The sequence below is a fragment of the Bos mutus genome, chromosome 4 (genome assembly GCF_027580195.1).
Source record: "Bos mutus isolate GX-2022 chromosome 4, NWIPB_WYAK_1.1, whole genome shotgun sequence".
Taxonomy (NCBI): domain Eukaryota; kingdom Metazoa; phylum Chordata; class Mammalia; order Artiodactyla; family Bovidae; genus Bos; species Bos mutus.
The window spans coordinates 52,326,878-52,348,925 of NC_091620.1; the positions used below are offsets into that span (position 1 = coordinate 52,326,878).

The 22,048-nt window shown below is 43.5% G+C and overlaps 1 protein-coding gene across 1 annotated transcript in view; it reads left to right on the forward strand.

The window, feature by feature from the left end:
- Positions 1–22,048, forward strand: part of CHN2 (chimerin 2) — a 340,978-nt gene that overhangs the window by 211,385 nt on the left and 107,545 nt on the right. The window contains exon 6 of the mRNA XM_070369480.1: positions 3,370–3,655. Coding sequence (XP_070225581.1) covers positions 3,370–3,655 — 286 coding nt within the window. The remainder of the gene's footprint in view (positions 1–3,369; positions 3,656–22,048) is intronic.

Sequence of the window (22,048 nt, forward strand, 5' to 3'; positions counted from 1 at the left end):
GGAGGAGGACATGACAACCCTCTCCAGTATTCTTGCCTGGAGAATCCCAGTGGACCAGAGGAGCCTGGCAGGGTATGGTCCATGGAGTTGCAAAGAATTGGACATGACTGAATGACTAAGCACAAGCACATACATAACATGCAATGTATCATTTTAATTATCTATAAGTGTGCAATTTGTGGCATTAAGTATATTCTCAATGTTGTACAGCCATCTCCACTATCATCTCCCAGAACTTTTTCTTCATCCCAAATAAAAACTCCATTAATCAGTTGTTCCCCATTTCCCCCTAATTATTTTTTTTTTTTATTTTCATGTCATTTACAAAGTGCCCAGCAGCATATTACAGGCTTACATGTGTCCTGGGTCACAGATGTTATCGATTGATGGACTCCAAGGCTCTGTTTATGTATGCACAATATTCTTGGGAGAATTATCTGCAAATTTAGTGCTTCTAGAGCTGCTTCTGCCTGAAACATAAAGCCAGTGAATTAAGACATACCTCTGCCTCCTTTTTCTGCACAAATTGTGTGCTCAGTTGTGTCTGATTCTTTGCAACCCCATGGACTGTAGCCCGCCAGGCTCCTCTGTCCATGGGATTTTCCAAACAAGAATACTGGAAAGGGTTGTTATCTCCTCCTCCAGGGGATATCTTCCTGACTCAGGGATCAAACCTGCGTCTTTCTGCATTAGCAGGCTTCTTTACCCACTGAGCCATCTAGAAAGTTTGCCTCCCTTCAATTCAATTCAGTTCAGTTGCTCAGTCGTGTCTAACTCTTTGCGACCCCATGAATCGCAGCACGCCAGGCCTCCCTGTCCATCACCAACTCCCAGAGTTCACTCAAACTCACGTCCATCAAGTCGGTGATGCCATCCAGCCATCTCATCCTCTGTCATCCCCTTTTCCTCCTGCCCCCAGTTCCTCCCAGCATCAGGGTCTTTTCCAATGAGTCAGCTCTTCGCATGAGGTGGCTAAAATAATTGAGTTTCAGCTTTAGCATCAGTCCTTCCAATGAACACCCAGGATGGATTTCCTTTAGGATGGACTGGTTGGATCTCCTTGCAGTCCAAGGGACTCTCAAGAGTCTTCTCCAACACCACAGTTCAAAAGCATCAATTCTTCAGCACTCAGCTTTCTTCACAGTCCAAGTCTCACATCCATACATGACCACTGGAAAAACCAGAGCCTTGACTAGACGGACCTTTGTTGGCAAAGTAATGTCCCTGCTTTTCAATATACTATCTAGGTTGGTCATAACTTTCCTTCCAAGGAGTAAGCATCTTTTAATTTCATGGCTGCAATCACCATCTGCAGTGATTTTGGAGCCCCAAAAAATAAAGTCTAACACTGTTTCCACTGTTTCCCCATCTATTTCCCATGAAGTGATTCAGTTCAGTTCAGTCACTCAGTCATGTCTGACTCTTTGCGACCCCATGAATCACAGCACACCAGGCCTCCCTGTCCATCACCAACTCCCGGAGTTCACTCAAACTCACGTCCATCGAGTCGGTGATGCCATCCAGCCATCTCATCCTCTGTCATCCCCTTCTCCTCTTGCCCCCAATTCCTCCCAGCATCAGGGTCTTTTTCAATGAGTCAACTCTTCGCATGAGGTGGCCAAAGTATTGGAGTTTCAGCTTTAGCATCAGTCCTTCCAGTGAATATTCAGGACTGATTTCCTTTAGGATGGACTGGTTGGACCTCCTTGCAGTCCAAGGACTCTCAAGAGTCTTCTCCAACACCACAGTTCAAAAGCATTAATTCTTCGGCACTTAGCTTTCTTCACAGTCCAAGTCTCACATCCATACATGACCACAGGAAAAACCATAACCTTGACTAGATGGACCTTTGTTGGCAAAGTAATGTCCCTGCTTTTCAATATGCTATCTAGGTTGGTCATAACTTTTCTTCTAAGGAGTAAGTGTCTTTTAATTTCATGGCTGCAGTCACCATCTGCAGTGATTTTGGAGCCCCCCAAAAAAAGTCTGACACTGTTTCCACTGTTTCCCCATCTATTTCCCATGAAGTGATGGGACCAGATGCTATGATCTTCATTTTCTGAATGTTGAGCTTTAAGCCAACTTTTTCACTCTCCACTTTCATCAAGAGGCTTTTTAGTTCCTCTTCACTTTCTGCCATAAGGATGGTGTCATCTGCATATCTGAGGTTATTGATATTTCTCCCAGCAATCTTGATTCCAGCTTGTGCAGCCCTTATCAAAAGTCTTCACCTCACATTGTGGGTGTGTGCCTGAACAAACATGAATTTGGTCCATTGGGTTCTCTCTGGAATCATATTGACCCATAGACCTCCCACTAGCGATCATGACACTTCATGCTAGCAAGCCATCAGAACAGAGCTCTCATAAGCACTTTACCATGAAATCACAGTATTAAAAATCATAGCACCCCAAAGGCATTGCCTTTACTGCACTTTCCTAACCTGCATCAAATATTTTATATCCTTCGATCCTCATGAAAAATCCTGCAAGGTTTGAGGAAAGTTTTCAATTTCAAAATCGGATAATCTTCCAAAAGTTCATCTGTGAACTCTTTGGAATTAGGAAGCACTGTCTCTGTGGGAAAAAATGGTGTCAATGAAACACTTCCCAGGTCAACCCACAAAGATGTGTTCAACCCACCATCTCGGTGTTGTGATTGTAGAACGATGCTTTCCCAGCTGCACTTGGGGATGTCATATCTTCAGTGATGTCATCATGAGGAAGCACTTCAAGAATAGCAAGTGCTCTAGGGATGCAAAGTTTTTTCTCAGCTTACCAGCATCCCCTGCAGCAGAAGCTGACAGTCCCAGTGGGGAACCTGGAAGGGGCTGTGAGCTGTAGGACCAAGACCAAGAGGGGACAATCAGCACTAAAGGGAGAGAACCCTAATGATCAAGTCTCTGTGATGCTGTCACTGATCCTCAAGCAAGTTGTGCTGCACAGCTCCCCTGCTCCCCTTCCGCTGGACCAACCGGGGTGGAAGGCATGGGTGCCCTACTGATGATGGTCAAAGATATAATAATAAAAGGACCCAAGGCCAGTGCTTATAACTTCCCCTGCAGAGATAATTGCCTGGTAGAGGGGAGGGAGTGGAGGGGCATGGCTGGCTTCCATTAAGAAATTTTTAACATATTTGTGAATCAGGCAGTACCCCATGTCTTCAAGTCTCAATTCCCTCAGCTGTCAAACAAGAATAATAATTGCACGTGTCTTGAAGGGTCTCCATGATAACCTAATGGGGGGAAATCAGGTCAGGCCCTTAGCCCAGTGTCTGGCATTCAGTACAGATCCCAGAAGTGTTAGCTGACACTGTCACCCACTGACCTGGTTTCTAAAACTCTTGTGATCTCTCCTTCCTTATGGGCAGGTTTGGAAATCAGACCTTAAACTACAGGCTCTTCTATGATGGAAAACACTTTGTGGGCGAGAAGAGGTTTGAATCAATTCATGATTTGGTCACAGATGGCTTGATAACACTGTACATAGAAACAAAAGCTTCAGAATACATTTCCAAAATGACAACAAACCCCATCTATGAACACATTGGATATGCCACTCTACTCAGAGAAAAAGTATCCAGAAGGCTAAGCAGATCTAAAAACGAATCAAGAAAAGCCAGCGTCACAAATGAAGAGCACACACCCGTCGAAAAGGTAAGCCACGTGTGGGACGAAAACAGTCTCTCTGTTTCTAATCTATGCTGAAAACCCAGATGCTTAATTCAATACGTGATTTGCCAGACTGTTGCAGGAGACCAACACACTCCCATCCAAAAAACCTTAGAAATTTTGTGCTAAAAGAGACCTTGGAAATCTGATTTCAGTTCAACTCCCTCATTTTCCAGATGAGGACAGTGAGGTCAAAAATGTCCGATGATTTGCCAGAACTCCTAAGTCAGAGCCAGGACTTCCACTAATAATTGTGAGTTTATTTGAAGTTTGAAAGAAAAAGAAATCCTTTAAAAAAAATTAGTGTTTTATGATGAAAATGGTCACTTGTATTTTTAATTGCCATTTGCAGTGTCACTGGCTCCATCTCCAGTTCTACCCAGCGGGCCAAATACATAGTATTTGTATTTGCTTCTCTTAGGACTTGATGCCCATGTGTGATGCACAGGTCAGTGATCCCTCTTGAAGGTGGTCTTACCTAGATAACAGATTTTATTGACAAATATGGGAGCATTAGCCGTGATGATGGCTATATCTCTAGGAGACTTGGAAAGATACAGTCATCATCACGGCTGATGCCCCCGTCTCTGGCTCTGTCTCTGGGAGGCTTGTCCATTGCCCCAGAGAAGGAGTTGTTGGGCCTCGTCGAGGATGAGACCCTCCCAAATGGGTGATGCTCAAGCTGGTGGCACCGTGGCAGGATGTGGCGAGGAGGGTCTGATTTTCCTCTCCAGTAAGTTGCTGTTTATGTGAAAGACGCCGCCGCAGTTTGCTAGCAGATTTTTTGGATGTGTCCCTTCAGGAACCATCTGCTTTGACTGGTCCTATCTGTTTTCCACTGAAACAAAGTGACAGCCAGCCATGCCAGTCAGCCCCCCTGAGCCTGTGCCTAGCTTCTCAGGCGAGCCTGGACTGGGGCAGATAGAAATGAGCAGAGTTGAGCACGACTCCTTCTGGTGTTTGCTAATCCTTAATTAAACCGGAACAGCCCCCCTCCTCCCCTTGTTGTCCAGTGTGAGCAAAAAGCAGAGGAACCTCAGGTTGACTGACCGGGCTTCAGCTTTGGCGACGGGGATGCACAGAAAGCACCCAGGGCAGGAGGAGAGCAGAGGATGGCAGGCGGGCCTGCTGGCAGACAGGGCGTGATCCTAATTGATTTGCTAATTGAGCTTTAGAGCCTAGGAGAACCTGCCTCAGAATCACGTCAGTTGAGCAGCTGGCCCATGAAAAAATCATTTGCCATTTTCATTTTATAACTCCAGAGTCTCCAAAGCACCTGTTTATTTTTTGGCGAATAATTGATTTGGGAAATGATAGGGTTCCTGATTGTTTACCTTTCAACAAAAGAGAGAGGACTTGTGTCCCAGCTTTCTGGGAGTTTGTTCCTGTCTAAGCAAAAGCCGTTCCTTAGTCTGTTTGCAAAAATCTGTTCAGAAAGTAATTTAGAATAGAAAATCCAGAAGCCGACTTTCCCGGCCATGACAAATCAGAAGATGAATTGTAAAATAAATCTCTGAAGTGGTGTTTATATTTCTGAATTGGAGAGAAATGCCACCCAAAAGGCAATCTGTTACAACTGCAGACAACACATTAGAACATTTCCAGGAGAAGAAGTGAATAGGAAGTGACTCTGGTGTATTTGGGATGAGAGTTTAGATCATGGGTATTGGAATTGATATTCGTAGATTTTTGTCGTCCCCCAAGAGGAAAGTTGGGTCACTAGGAACTGATATTTCTAGATGGTAGTCCCATAAGGAAGCTTACATGAAAAAATATATCCTTTCTTGTAGGGCATTTTGTATTTATTTATTAAAATTAAATTTTAGAGAAAATCATCAGATTAACAATTACTTTGAGTGAGCCGCCCAGTACACTTTTACCTTTTTCAGGAAAAGGTAGATAAAGAAAGCATTGAAGGAGGAAGTCCAGACTCAAGTGAAAGGTTTGATGGATGGGCAACGGTGGCGCCGATTTCTTGGACGTTAATGGTGCATTGGTTGACTTTCCTGGAGGACGCTCCCAGCACTGGGTCTGGTCATTTGCTGGGGGTCACTCATTTTGTTAGTGGATTGTGAAGTAACTTCGTACGACTCCATCTGTTTCTTTCTGACCTTATTGACAAGTGGAATTATTAAAAGTCTCAGTCTTGCCAGAAATCCTATTTCCCTTAAGGGCAGGTCAGTGGACTGTTGCCATGGCGGCAGTGACTCAAAAAGAGGTGGCAGAAACTTGAATGGATTGACTGAGAAATGCCCGGGGCACCTGTCTGCTTCAGTAATGGCATGTCTTGAGGGTTTTAATGAGTGAAATGAGTAGGCTTCCTAATATTTCTTAAATTCAGACAGCCCAGCATTTCATTTTCCAGAGTACTTAAACTTCATCTGCCCACATATTTTATTGATCATTTCCTAATGAATCCAGAGATACGTGTAAATCCTAGAATATTAACAATGTTAATTGGCAAAAAGATATTACCTACCCTATCAGATTTGAGTGGTTTCCAGATTTACCTCCTGTCAAGGTGGTTAGCAGTGAACTTGATTTTAATAACTGGAGACGAGGCAGGGAGAGGAGAGGGTGCAAGTGAAAAAACAAAAAAACACTGTGGTGGTTAGCCGACAGGGATCTGTTTCCCTTCTGATTCTTTAATTGATTTTTAAAACATTACTATATGTAAGTGCCACCATTTGGTGCATTTAATTAAAACGGTCATGCCCGGCATCATTTCTTTTATGAAATTAATTTCAGAAATTATTCCATAGATTGCTTGTTTACTGATCTCTGGAACCTGTGCTGTAAACAATATAAGAGTAGCAACAGGATTCAACATCAGTTTAGACTTTTGCAGTTGGTAAACAGATTTCACGCATGTGAAATAATTTTCCACTTTATTTTCAGAGCAGCTTTGCCAGGTACATAGGGCAGGAATGATTATCCCCATTTTATTGAAAAAGCCACAATGGCAGGACAAGGAATCAAACCCAGACTTCCTAACTCCAAGTTCAAAGCTTCTTAAATCTATGGAGCAGCTGGACCTCATTCTGTTCTTATTGCCTTAAGCAAAGACCTTTGCTTTTGACCATCCTGAGTCAATTGATGGTAAGAATCTCTTAATATTTACATGTGTTTTTGAAAATACACTGCTATTACTAGCTCTAATAAGTAAATTGTCTTGTAAAGAATTTTATTATTAGTGAAAGTTGCTCAGTCATGTCTGACTCTTTGCAACCCCATGGACTATATAGTCCATGGAATTCTCCAGGCCAGAATTCTGGAGTGGGTAGCCTTTCCCTTCTCCAAGGGATCTTCCCAATCCAGGTCTCCCACATTGCAGGCAGATTCTTTACCAGCTGAGCTACAAGGGAAGCCTTGTAAAGGATACCTGACTGAATCAAATATATGTGACAACCATATTTTCAATGAAAAGTGAGAGTAAAATTGTTAGTCACTCAGTCATGTCTGACCCCATGGACTGTAACCCACCAGGCTCCACTGTCCATGTAATTCTCTAGGCAAGAATACTGGAATAGGTAGCCATTCCCTTCTCCAGGGCATCTTCCTGACCCAGGGATCGAACCCGAGTCTCCCTCATTACAGGCAGATTCTTTACCATCTGAGCCACCAGGGAAACCCCAATATTTTCAGTAACACATGTTTATTAAGTAAAGTTACTTGCTGAGTTAAATTGTATTTATGCTTTACTGGAGAAAAATCATTTGTACTCTTGGGGTAATACAAGCACACTATAGAATATAGTTTACCAGTTAATCATTTCCCTAATTTTTATAATAGCAAATGTCAGAAAATGATCTAAATGCTCATCAGTTGGGGATTACTTAGAATGAATTATGGTACACCCATATACAGGACGGAGAGGGCAATGGCACCCCACTCCAGTACTCTTGTCTGGAAAATCCCATGGATGGAGGAGCCTGGTAGGCTGCAGTCCACGGGGTCGCAAAGAGTCGGACACGACTGAAATGACTTAGCAGCAGCAGCAGCATATACAGGAATATCATGCAACCACAGAAAAGAAAGAGGATGTTCTCATATGGATTAATATGAAAGTTATTTACTCAGGGTTATCAAATGCAAAAACAGATATAGTATGCATAGTATGGTTTTATTTACGTAAACCAGGAAAAAAGATTTTACATATTTTTTTTCTAGGAAAATTATAAAATACCCCCCGAAGGATGATGAGCTAGTATGAGGACTGCCAGTGGGGAGTGGGAAGGGGGCGTCTAAGATATAAGGGTGGGAAGGAGACTCCTGCTACTATTTTGTACTCTTTGAATTTTGAACCATGATAAATCCTATTCAGAAAATTAATTAAGAAAATAATGCATTATGTCCTAAATTCACATACATTAAAGCAAAGCCTGAGTAAAACATCCTCCATACTCATCGTGTTACCCCACCCCCACCCCCTGCCCCTGGACCCAGACTGTTTTCCCATCCCTTCTTACCGGTCCCCTTCCCCATCCTGTTAGCTGTTTCTTTTTTTTTCTTTCATTTCTCTTTTGGATTGTTAGTAAAGAGGCTGTAGTTAGCAGCCTTTCACTGAAGGCTGAAGATGGTAATTATAGCGTAGGACCTAAATCACGAAACAGAGTGTGGCGTGACTATGCCTGGAAATGGGCTGACTATTGCTTCCTCCCGCCCTTGTCCCCCTGCCCACTACAGAACCCTCAGCGGTGCTCCCCTGGGGCTCTTCCCAGCACCCCCATTTTACATGCCTTTTCACCCCACCCCACCCTCCTTTCTCAAGCTGCCCCAGGCCAGCTCCCAGATTCCTCCCACTTTCCTAGGCAGCAAGGAAGGCTCTCTGGTTTCTGCTTGTCTTGCTGTGAAACTAGGAGAGTGGCCTTGTCTGGAGTGAAGGACTCTGAGCCCTCACCGTGAGGAGTGGCACATCTCAGGCCACCAAGATGGTGTATCTCCCTCCGTGTTCTCTCTGCGAGGCTCCTGCCGCCCCTGAGCTGCGCCCTGACCCGCTGGGGCATTGTGAGAAACTAGAGCCTGGAGGAGGAGGGTACTGGAGACCGCCTCGTGCATCCCCTTTGTTTTATACAAGAGGACACTGAGGCACCCAGCTCCTTGGTCTGGTGTATTTCAGAGACATCTAGAGGTCACAGAGGCTTGGATAGAGAAAAAAGAATGCTTTAAAATAACCTGCCCCTTAGATGTTCTCTTAAAGTTAAGATCTTTGAGGAGCACAAGTCATATGTACAGGACTCCCAAGTGAATGAATGAAAAGTGAAAAGTGAATTCATAAGGCAGTCTTAAACGTGTCAGGGCCCAGCAGGAAATAGAAGACAGATTCACTGGGGTTTTGAAGAGAAGCTGATTAACAAGAGATCTTTCTCAAGGACTGGCAATGGCGGGAGCTGCTGAAGGGACTGGAGGAAGGCACTGGGGTTCCTGGAGCCTGATGAGAGCTGGAGAGGAGACTCCCACCAAGGTGGGGTGTGAGAGGGGCTCCTGTAGCGGGCGATCCTATAAAAACAGAGCTCCCACAGGAGGGCGATAGAGAGAGACCCCTACAATCAAGCCAGGGTGTGAGCCTTGGGTGCTGCGCCACTCAAGAGGCAGGGGGCAGTGGAAGAAATACCTCATCTTCTCTCTCCTCCCGCCCTGCGATATCCTGCCTGTATCTCTCACTGGACAAGCCCCACTGGAAGCTAGAGGACAAAGGAGCCAGGGATACAGTTAATCAGTTTCCCCACCACAGGCAAAAGCAGGATAGGATTGAATTTGACGCAAGGGATGTGGCAGAGAGTAACCAATACAACTGCAAGTGATGAATAGAATAAAATCTGTGCAAGCAGTGTGTTAACCTTGTTCGAATTCTATTAGAATGTTGGTTCACCAGGTTCAGAAACCATGACTGACATTACTGCAAGTTTGTGAGGTATCCCTTTATGTGGATGGGCTCCACCACTGCGACCTTATGGGAGAGGTCTTGGTCCTGGAGGGTGGAGAGGCTTTGTGACTTTATCAAGGACAGTTGATTCAAGCATGGTGTCACCCATTGCCCTCCCCAAGCTGAGATGCTGCATCCATATGCCAAAGAAAGAGCCTGCATTGTTCACGTATAAGGCATCCTGGGGCTGGAAAAGACGTTCATATGACAGGCTCTGGAAAACCTGTAGAACTGCTCTGCAGGTGGTCCCTTGGAAATATGTAAGTGGCATAACCAGTCTTTTTTCGGGAGAAAGGATAAATGAAGATGAGCATAACTTAGCTAGTAAAAGCGACAGGTGCAGTAATGACTCTGATCATCCATCTTCCTCCTCGCACACACGGCATCATAAAATGGAATGCAATATAATGCTGTAAGGATGAATGGATTTGAACTTGGATTACATTTGTTCATGAAACCAGGTTTTACCAGAGTGTTATTTTAAATCAGAATCTCCTGACAGTGTGAAACTTATCGTGCAGTCTGAAAAAGAGCTGATTTGGCTAGGTCAGTGGTTCTCAAACCAGCTTCAAATTAGAATCACCCTGGGAGCTTTTTTAGAAAAGACCCATGTTAACCCCTCCTGACTTAACTGAATTAAAGCCTCTACTGGTGAAGCTCAAGCCTATTTTTAAGGTTCTCCAGATGATTCTACAGTTCTCAACCCCTGGTTAGATGAAAGGTCAGATGGGGAAGTAAAGGTTATCAGATACTTGGGGAAGCATTTTCTTTTAAGGACACCTGTCCCACTCTCTTTAATGCCTCTTCTTTTTCTGAGACTCTTTTTTGTTCTAATTTAGGCACTGGCATTCTTTCTCACCTCTACCTCTGCATAAAAAGTCCTCCGTGTAAAAATTCTTAAGAGTAGACTCTTGCGGTTCTGATTACTCAGTTTGGTTCAAAGGTTTGTGCATTGTTCCTTTTTCCCTGAGTCCTTTCCCTGGGTTATTGGCTAAAATTTGAATGATGGGGAAAATTAAATGTAGAATGATTAAGAGAATTTAATGAAGAAACAAGGAAAAGCCAGTGTCTCTTCTTTAGGTGCTTTGTCTGTGTACTTGGTTGCGTCTGACTCTTTGTGACCCCGTGGACTGTAGCCCACCAGGCTCCTCTGTCTATTGAATTTTTTAGATGAGAATACTGGAATGGGTTGCCATTTCTCCCTTCAGGGGATCTTACCAACCCAGGGATTGAACCCAAGTCTCCTGTGTCTTCTGCATTGCAGACAGATTCTTTACCCACTGAGCCATCGGGGAAGTCCTCTCTGGGGCTAGGAGGTGGTTTTCTTAAGACAAAGTTTATAGGACAAGGATTCTTTTCTGCCCACTGGGGAGTTTTCAAAGATACCAATGCCTGGGACACACCCCCAGAAAACAGATTTAACTACTTAGGATAAGAGCTGAGCATCTGGAGTTTAGATTCTCTGGGCGATTCTGATACACAGCTAAAGCTGAGAATCTCTGCTGTAGAGGAATAACTAAAATTGAGTTACGTTGTTTGGTTCACTATCTTTTATGAGAGAGTTACTCTTTTTTTTTTTTTTTTTTTTTTACCATCCCCTCGCTATCAGTGGTCTCAAGATAAGAGCTTTACAGTAACAAAAAGAAAAGTTATCCTAATACATTCAGTGTGTGTTAGAAGAAGATGGTTCCAACCCTCCTCATTCATCCCCATCCAAAATCTCTCTAGAAAAGAGCTCAATGCAATCCTTGTTGGAATATTGTCTATGCAAATAGTGCCATCTAGTGGCTCAGAAAAGAGTAACATGCTGGCTGCCATCTCAAAAGACCACACTTAAACAGATGTGGGAGTGATGAGCAAGAACAAATTTTTCGCAGTGAATCCACTGAATTGACCCCATTTCCTCAGGTTTTGTGGTATAAATCGGGCTATGCAATGGCTAGCGGGTATCTGTTTTGTGGTTCATGCTCATTCTTTGTGTAAGCAGATAGACAGTTCTGCCAGCCTGGGACACTTAGATGTACAAAAAGCCCCAGTGATCTTATTCACTGAGATTCTGGTCTAGAGATGCTAGAAAAAAAATTTTAATTTGTTTATTTTTGGCTGCAGTGGGTGTTCATTGCTTTGTGCAGACTTTCTCTAGTTGCGGCCGTTAGGAGCTGCTCTCTAGTTGCAGTGTGCCGGCTTCTCATTGCAGTGACTTCTCTTGCTGCGGAGCACGGGTTCGAGGTGCACAGGCTTCCGTAGTTGCAGCTCCGGGGCCCTAGGGCGTGGGCTCAGTAGCTGTGGTCCATGGGCTTAGTTGCTCCACAGCATGGACCAAGGATCAACCCTGTGTCCCCTGCATTGGCAAGCAGATTCCTATCCATTGTGCCACCAGGGAAGTCTAAGATGCTCAAACTTTTTGACCTCAGGGTCCTTTTGTACTTTTTAAATTACCGGGGACCCCAAAGAGTTTTTGTTTATGTGAGTTATATCTGCTGGTACTTCCTGCTTTCAAAAGTAAAACCAAGAAAAAAATTTAACTCTTTTCAACATCACGATAGTAAAGTCATTCTGTGTTTGCATAAATAATATATTTTTGTGACGAATAACCCCATTCCCAAAAAGAGGAAATGAGAATATTGTCCTCGTTTCACAATTTGTAAATCTCTTAAATGTCTGGCCTAACAGACAACATCTTGATTCTCACATCTGCTTCTGTGTTCAACTTGTGATTTATATTGCTTTGTCTGAACTATAGGAAGAAGCTCTGGCCTCAGACATATATGTCATTGGCAAAAGGAAGGATTTTTTTAACTTTTTATTTTGTATTGGCATATAGCCAATTAACAATGTTGTCATATACATGTATGCATTCTCCCCCAAATTCCCCTCCTGTCCAGGCTGCCACATAACATTGAGCAAGAGTTCCATGTGCTATACAATAGGTCCTTGTTGGTTATCCATTTTAAATATAGCAGTGTGTACATTTGGGTTTTTTTACCTCTTTTTTTTTTTTTTACCAATAGAACAAAACAAGTGTAGTTTCTCAAAGGTTACTTGCAATGTCAGTCAGTTGGAACAGGCAATTAATAAAAATAGTTTTGGGCACTGTGAGAGGATCACCCAAACATCAGTGGACCACACTTGGAGAACTGCTGCTCTGGGTAACCACTGGATGGACAAAAACACACCTTTTAAAGAAGTTTCTATTTGTACATCTCCAGAGAGGTATTTGGGAGGAATGATTGTTCCACTTGTATCCCCTTTGACTATGGGGGTGAAAGCTTCTGTCACCCGGGACTGTTGTCCACCCTGGCAGGGAGACTGCTGAGTTTGCCCTGTTTACAACCTCTGAGTTCGTCCTAGGGGCCTTCCCTGGGGGTGGGCAACAGAACTGATGCGGGGGCCTCTGTCACTTGGAAACAGCTTTCCAGGTAATTCTGATGCATATTCCAACAAAGAACCAGCCACCTGCTCTTACTCCTTTCTCTGTACAGATGAGAAACTGAGGCCCACGTCTCAAGGTTACATGGTGACTTTGAGCACTGGTGGGACCAGACGCCACCTTGGGGAATCCCATTATTCTCCTTCCTTGGCCTGGTGCGGGGTGTCACCCTCTTTCTTACTCCTCTGGCCCCTCTCCTTCCACCAGCTGTGCATCCATCTGGTCAGGACTTACCGGTCTCCCCACCTCTACTCCCACAGTGAGGAACCGTCATTTTTTTTTTAATTTTATTTAACTTTACAATATTGTATTGGTTTTGCCATATATCAAAATGAGTCTGCCACAGGTGTACATGTGTTCCCCATCCTGAACCCTCCTCCCTCCTCCTTCCCCATACCATCCCTCTGGGTCGTCCCAGTGCACCAGCCCCAAGCATCCAGTATCGTGCATCGAACCTGGACTGGCAACTCATTTCATATATGATATTATACATATTTCAATGCCATTCTCCCAAATAATCCCACCCTCTCCCTCTCCCACAGAGTCCAAAAGACTGTTCTGTACATCAGTGTCTCTTTTGCTGTCTCGTATACAGGGTTATTGTTACCATCTTTCTAAATTCCATATATATGCGTTAGTATACTGTATTGGTGTTTTTCTTTCTGGCTTACTTCACTCTGTATAATAGGCTCCAGGTTCATCCACCTCATTAGAACTGATTCAAATGTATTCTTTTTAATGGCTGAGTAATACTCCATTGTGTATATGCACCACAGCTTTCTTATCCATTCATCTGCTGATGGACATCTAGGTTGCTTCCATGTCCTGGCTATTATAAACAGTGCTGCGATGAGCATTGGGGTACACGTGTCTCTTTCCCTTCTGGTTTCCTCAGTGTGTATGCCCAGCAGTGGGATTGCTGGATCATAAGGCAGTTCTATTTCCAGTTTTTTAAGGAATCTCCACTATGTTCTCCATAGTGAGGAGCCGTCATTTTTGCCACCTAGCACTGTGCACTGTCTTTTGGAAAACCGTGCCCCAAGCCAACTCCGCCCACGCCTGCAAGTCTCAGTTTAGGTGGGTGGTTTAAGGCTGATCCAAGGGGTCACATTTCCATGGCTTCTGTGGTTGGGTCAAGAGTGGGCATGCAACAACTCATATCCCATAAAACCAATAAACTTGCACTGTGAGTTCCTGAAGAAGGCCCTTCTACCTTCTTTCTTCTGAGCTGGAGTCAACAGGAAGTAGAGTCTGGGTGGCTGAAGCCTTCTAACCATCACTTAGAGCCAGAGAAAGTGGAGCCGGGAAGTGAGGCGAAAGAAACTGAGTCCCAACCAAGGGAATGTTTCCGCGGAGTTTAGGTGTCTACTGTATTTGTAACCAGAAGCACTCTAACTCACACTGCCCCCACCCCCTCCTTCCACACGCTCATTCTGCACTCGCTGCTTGTTAGTGTTATTGAGAAAGCTCAGACAGTTAAACTCAGGGTCCACTTTAATACAATCATACTCACCATTCTTTCCCACGATGACATTAAATCAGAAAAAGGGGCATCTTGTGTTTACTGAAATGGGTAGGAATGTAGCACCTGGATTACCAGGTGGACATGAGAAATAACCCCCAAACCACCTCTGGGGTTCACCTCTCCTTCTCTTGGCCCCTGGCTCTGAAGAAGTGGATCTGTAGATTTCTTAATAAAGACATGCACTTAAATAAGATTATGGCAATCTGTTAAAGAGTCCTAGTGAACTCTGATGAACCAAATTGTTATCTGCTCATGGCTTTACCAAGAAACCTTTTTTTAACAGAATGGGAAGAAATGTGGCCCCATCTGTAGCATAGGATCTGGCCAAAGGGAGCCTGTATTGAATAGGAGACCTCCCAGGTTATCAGTAATACAGAAGATATGAATTGGAAACCTGCAGACCCTGAAGAAAGAAAGGTTGAAATTCCAGCCTGGAGTCTTTATGAATTAAAAGCTTAGCGTACAAGAATGCATAGGATTATTTCTAGACCAACCATGGAGAAAAAGAAGGATTTTTTCCTGGATAATTTCTACTGACATTAATGGAAGTGAGATTGTCAGAGCTACCTCTTAGGTGATTTGTGTCTGTTACCTCTGAAACAGGCTGCAGAACTGGCATTCCTCATTCCTCAACAATGAAATGTCTGGCTGGGTTTTATGACAACAGTTTATAAATGCCCTCATTGGTTTTGTCTCTCTTTACACATAATCACTTTGAAGTTTCCACAAAGTTAATAATTCACTTTGTACCTAGTCCCCATTTATGAAGCTAATGGTGTCTAACCATCAGAAGAATGAAGTTTACAAATACAGCTTTTATGGCTCTCATGTGATTCAGTGACTTAAAACAATTATTAAGGAGTCAAATGGCTGTCTTATGTAACGGATTCTTCCTTAATACTCAAATTGAAAGTCAGAAATAAGATACAGAAAGATCCCCAACATCCTTTAACAGAATAGGGCTAGTTATAATTTATCACAGTTTATATAAATCCCATGTAAAACAATTCATGATATAAAATAATTCTAATACTTGTAATCTTGAATGATTGTAGGAAATTTATACTTACCAGAAAAGAACTTTGAATTTATCAAGCATAGCATAAATTTTAATCCATTATAGAGCTATATGATTTCATTCAGCTTCATAACAGTCTTTAAGTTTTGAGTTCCTATGCTTTATCAATAAAAAAAAAAAAAAAAATATATATATATATATATAAAACCCTAGTTGGGAGGCCCAGGGATAGCCTCTAGGTCATAGCACTAGTAACTATTAATTAGAACCTGGGTTGGCTGACTTCAAGGCTGCTGTCCTGTCTAGTCTACACACTGACAAGGTAAATTATCTTGCTTTGTGTCTAATTTGAAAACTGCTAAACAAAGCACTATATTGGGAATTGTTTCCCTCTTTAGATGCCAGTCCTCCTGTCTCTCTGTGGTGTGATTCTAATCATCAGCTGCTCTGGACTAATTTGTTCTTAGGAAGAAATATGTCTGGCTAAGAGAGTTCCTTAAGAAGACAAGTGTTCATTACAGACAAATATGCCTACCTCTGTGATTTCTGAATGAAAATACCTCTGTGTCTCTTTAGCCTGAAGCTCTATAAATTTTAAAATGATTCGGCAATGTTGTCAAGCTCAATATGTGGACCTCCCCTAAATCCCATAGTGACAAGTATGAAATGCATGCTTCAGTAGCAAGCCAGCATCTCACACCTTCCAGCTGTGATGGAATAAATTGGAATGAGAGGAACTGAAGGCAGAGTTACCCTCATGGATGTGAGGAAGTACTGCCTGACCCCGTCCCCCCAGCTTTGAAGCACTGCCTGAACTGTGGGGTTGTAAAATGAGATACATAGAGTTTTTAATTTACTGGATTCTTTCTTCCTCCAGTAAATAAAGTGTAAAAATCAACCAGGTAACAAGAAAAGGAAGAAACACTAGCATTTATTGAGCTTCTATCATGTACAAGGTGCTGGAGAGGGTGTTTTGGGTTTCTGCCCTCATAATGGCTCCGGGCAGGAAGAACTGGGGCGATTAAAGTAACTTATTCATGACCACAGGCTTCCTAGGTGGCGCTAGTGGTAAAAAACCCACCTGCCAATGCAGGAGATGTAAGAGACCCTGGTTCGATCTCTGGGTTGAGAAGATCTCCTGGAGGAGGGCATGGCAGCCCACTCCAGTACTTCTGCCTGGAGAATCCCATGGACAGAGGGGCCTGGTGGGCTACAGTCCATAGGGTCACAAAGAGTCAGTCACAGCTGAAGTGACTTGACACGCACGCACGCATGTATTCATGACTACTCAGCTGGTGTGTGAGCCAGAACCCAACCCTTGGCTCTCTTGATGTGGAAGCCCCTTCAAGAGCTCCCTGCTACCTGAAAGTGAACTCAGGGGTGGTACACAGCGCCTGTGATGACTTTGTCCCCTTAGCCAGTCAGCCTGCACACATGTCTTTGCCCTCATCTACTTCGTCTTCCCAGCCTGGTCCATGAGGTGAGCACATGTGAACCATTAACATGTCCTGAGCATACCAGCTGACGTCATGCCCCTCAGCCTTTACTGAGTTTCCTCCAACTTTCTACAGTGCCACCTTACTCAGCCAGCCCCCGACCCTGACCCAGGGAACTCCACCTATCTTTGTGGATCAAGCTCAGGCATTTTCCTACTTACAAAGTCTCTTCCCATACCTCACCCAAGCCTTCTAGGACATGCTTTCCTTTGGCCACCTCACTATCACTTAGATATGACTCTGAATGCACTTAGTGTGCTGCACTGAAGAGTTTGCTTGTTTATTCATCCTTAATTATCTATAATCAATAACAAATAAATATTCACTGACCACCTAATCTGTCAAACACTGTTCTTCTCAAGGCTGACAAATCACAATTACAATGCCTAGCTCAGGATCACAAATGACATGAGCACAGTAAGTGAGCCCCTGGGTCTTTGCTTAAAAAAAAAAAAAAAAACTAAGGGAGTGGCTCTTGCTTCTCTGGAGTTGTTTTGTGTGTGTGTGGTGGGGGCGGGGTGGGTCAAGACGGACGGGTCATGGTGGAGAGTTCTGACAGAATGTGGTCCACTGGAGAGGCGAATGGCAAACCACTCCAGTATTCTTGCCTTGAGAACCCCATGAACAGTATGAAAAGGCAAAAACATAGGACACTGAAAGATGAACTCCCCAGGTCAGTAGGTGCCCAATATGCTACGGAGATTAGTGGAGAAATAACTCCAGAAAGAATGAAAAGATGGAGCCAAAGCAAAAACAACACCCAGTTTTGGATGTGACTGGTGATAGAAGGAAGGTCCGATGCTGTGAAGAGCAATATTGCATTGGAACCTGGAATGTTAGGTCCATGAATCAAGGCAAATTGGAAGTGGTCAAACAGGAGATGGCAAGAGTGAACATCGACATTTTAGGAATCAGTGAACTAAAATGGACTGGAATGGGTGAATTTAACTCAGATGACCATTATATCTACTACTGTGGGCAAGAATCCCTTAGAAGAAATGGAGTAGCAATCATAGTCAACAAAAGAGTCTGAAATGCAGTACTTGGATGCAATCTCAAAAACGACAGAATGATCTCTGTTTGTTTCCAAGGCAAACCATTCAATATCATGGTAATCCAAGTCTATGCTCTGACCAGTAATTCTGAAGAAGCTGAAGTTGAACAGTTCTATGAAGACCTACAAGACCTTCTAGAACTATCACCCAAAGAAAATGTCCTTTTCATTATAGGGGTCTGGAATGTAAAAGTAGGAAGTCAAGAAACACCTGGAGTAACAGGCAAATCTGACCTTGGAGTACAGAATGAAGCAAGGCAAGGACTAATAGAGTTTTGCCAAGAGAATGCACTGGTCATAGCAAACACCCTCTTCCAACAACACAAGAGAAGACTGTACACATGGACATCACCAGATGGTCAATACTGAAATCAGATTGATTATATTCTTTGCAGCCAAATATGGAGAAGTTCTATACAGTCAGCAAAAATAAGACCAGGAGCTGACTGTTGTTCAGATCATGAACTCCTTATTGCCAAATTCAGACTTAAATTGAAGAATGTAGGGAAAACCACTAGATCATTCAGGTATGACCTAACTCAAATCCCTTATGATTATACAGTGGAAGTGACAAATAGATTTAAGGGATTAGATCTGATAGAGTGCCTGATGAACTATGGATGGAGGTTCATGACATTGTACAGGCGACAGGGATCAAGACCATCCCCAGAAAAAGAAATGCAAAAAAGCAAAATGGCTGTCTGCGGAAGCCTTACAAATAGCTCTGAAAAGAAGAGGAGTGAAAGGCAAAGGAGAAAAGGAAAGATACACCCATTTGAATGCAGAGTTCCAAAGAATAGCAAGGAGAGATAAGAAAGCCTTCCCCAGTGATCAGTGCAAAGAAATAGAGGAAAAAAACAGAATGGGAAAGACTAGAGATCTCTTCAAGAAAATTAGAGATACCAAGGGAACATTTCATGCAAAGATGGGCACAATAAAGGACAGAAATGGTATGGATCTAACAGAAGCAGAAGATGTTAAGAAGAGGTGGCAAGAATACACAGAAGAACTGTACAAAAAAGATCTTCACGACCCAGATAATCATGATGGTGTAATCACTCACCCAGAGCCAGAGATCCTGGAATGTAAAGTCAAGTGGACCTTAGAAAGCATCACTATGAACAAAGCTAGTGGAGGTGATGGAATTCCAGTTGAGCTATTTCAAATTCTGAAAGATGATGCTGTGAAAGTGTTGCACTCAATATGCCAGCAGATTTGGAAAACTCAGCAGTGGCCACAGGACTGGAAAAGGTCAGTTTTCATTCCAATCCCCAAAAAAGGCATTGCCAAAGAATGCTCAAACTACCACACAACTGGACTCATCTTTCATGCTAGTAAAGTAATGCTCAAAATTCTCCAAGCCAGGCTTCAACAGTACGTGAACCGTGAACTTCCAGATGTTCAAGCTGGTTTTATAAAAGGCAGACGAACCAGAGATCAAATTGCCAACATCTGTTGGATTATCAAAAAAGCAAGAGAGTTCCAGAAAAACGTCTACTTCTGTTTTATCAACTATGCCAAAGCCTTTGACTGTGTGGATCACAGCAGACTGTGGAAATTCTTAAAGAGATGCGAATACCATACCACCTGACCTGCCTCTTAAGAAATTTGTATGCAGATCAGGAAGCAACAGTTAGAACCGGACTTGAAACAACAGATTGGTTCCAAATTGGGAAAGGAGTATGTCAAGGCTGTATATTGTCACCCTGCTTATTTAACTTATATGCAGAGTACATCATGAGAAACGCTGGACTGGATGAAGCACAAGCTGAAATTGAGATTTCTGGGAGAAATATCAATAACCTCAGATATGCAGATGACACCACACTTATGGGAGAAAGCAAAGAACTAAAGAGCCTCTTGATGAAAGTGAAAGAGGAGAGTGAAAAAAGTGAAATATTCAGAAAACGAAGATCATGGCATTTGGTCCCATCACTTCATGGCAAATAGATGGGGAAACAGTGGGAACAGTGTCAGACTATTTTTTTGGGCTCCAAAATCACTGCAGATGGTGACTGCAGCCATGAAATTAAAAGACGCTTACTCCTTGGAAGAAAAGTTATGAACAACCTAGACAGCATATTAAATGCAGAGACATTACTTTGCCAACAAAGGTCCATCTAGTCAAAGCTATGGTTTTTCCAGTAGTCATGTATGGATGTGAGAGCTGGACTATAAAGAAAGCTGAGTGCCAAAGAATTGATGCTTTTGAACTGTGATGTTGGAGAAGACTCTTGAGAGTCCCCTTGGACTGCAAGGAGATCCAACCAGTCCATCCTAAAGGAAATCAGTCCTGAATATTCATTGGAAGGACTGTAGTTGAAGCTGAAACTCCAGTACTTTGGCCAGCTGATGCAAAGAGCTGACTCATTTGAAAAAACCCTGATGCTGGGAAAGATTGAAGGTGGGAAGAGAAGGGGATGACAGAGGATGAGATGGCTGGATGGCATCACCGACTGAATGGACGTGAGTTTGAGTGATCACGGGGTGATGGACAGGGAGGCCTGGTGTGCTGCAGTCCTTGGAGTCGCAAAGAGTCGGACATTACTGAATGACTGAACTGACCTGGGGGGGCGGGTGCAAGGGCATGCTGTGCAGCATATGGGATCTTAGTTCCTCAACCAGAGCTCAAACCCTTGCTCTCCCTGCATTGGAAGCATGGAGTCTTAACTACTGGACCATCAGAGAAATCCCAAGACTCTTACTCTCTTAAGTGGATCTCTTGAGCAGCTCCAGCCTTGGTTTATGAGCTGATACACTTCCCTTTCTTTTTGTTCTAGTGCTGGTTTGGGTAGAATTTCTGTTTTATACAGTCAAAGAGTTTTAATGGAATCACAAGGCAAGAGGCCCATGCCTGGTAGAAAAGGATCTTCCAGAAAAGGGAGATGTGTGGGCAGAACCTGGTAACAGGGTTGCAAACAGCAGGCTCCCAGGAGACAAGAGGGTCAGGGAGGGGAGGGGAGGCTGCTGAGACGGCTGAGCTGGAGAAGGGCCATGGGGCTTCCAGAGATACAAGCTTTAGAAAGGTGAGTTGATGCCAGCACAGAAGGTGGACTGGATGGAGGGAGACGAGGGCAGTGTAGGAGGCAGACGCGGTAACATTTGCGTCTACGTTTTCAGTTTCAGAAGCCATGTTTTTGTTTAGTCGCTATGTCATGTCCATGTTTGCAACCTCACTCAACTGTAGCCCGCCAGGCTCCTCTGTCCATGGGATTTCCCAGGTAAGAATACTGGAGCGGGTTGCCATTTCCATCTCCAGGGGATCTTCCTGATCCACGGATCGAACCCGCATCTCCTGCATCTCCTGCATTGCCATTGGATCCTTTATGGCTGAGCCACCGGGAAAGCCCTCCCAGAAGCCAATAGCTGTTGGCAAACTTTTTAAAGTTCACCTTTTCCATTTTTTAAGTGATGACGCTATTACTAAAGCTAGTTATCATCCTACTCTTCCCAGTTACAGAAAGTGCAAGTTTGGTGAGTGATTTTTCACAAGGTTTTCAATGTTGGGATGCAAGGGGGAGACTAGAAGCCCAGTGCTGCCCTTCTGTGCAGGAACTGGATCCGACTGAGCTGCATCAGCCCAGAGGGCTAATCTGTCCAGGACATGACCTTCTCTTCCCCAAAGCCCTCTCTCAAGGTCCTTTAAAGAGACACTCAGAATAAGTGCCTGTTAAATTAATGTGTTTGTATTCTTCCCTCATCCCCTCCCACACCAATAAAGAAAGCAATCAAATGCCTGCCTTTCTTAAAAAAGCTGTGGCCTTGAAAAATAATCAATGTTGAATTTGGTGAGAAAATAAAATACTTATTAACTTGGACTTCACAAATCCTAACCTCTAACATCTACAAAAAAATTTACCTACTAATTAAATAGTTTAGAGGATATTAAAATGTAAATGCTTATTATTTAAGAGAGCAAAGGTTTTCTT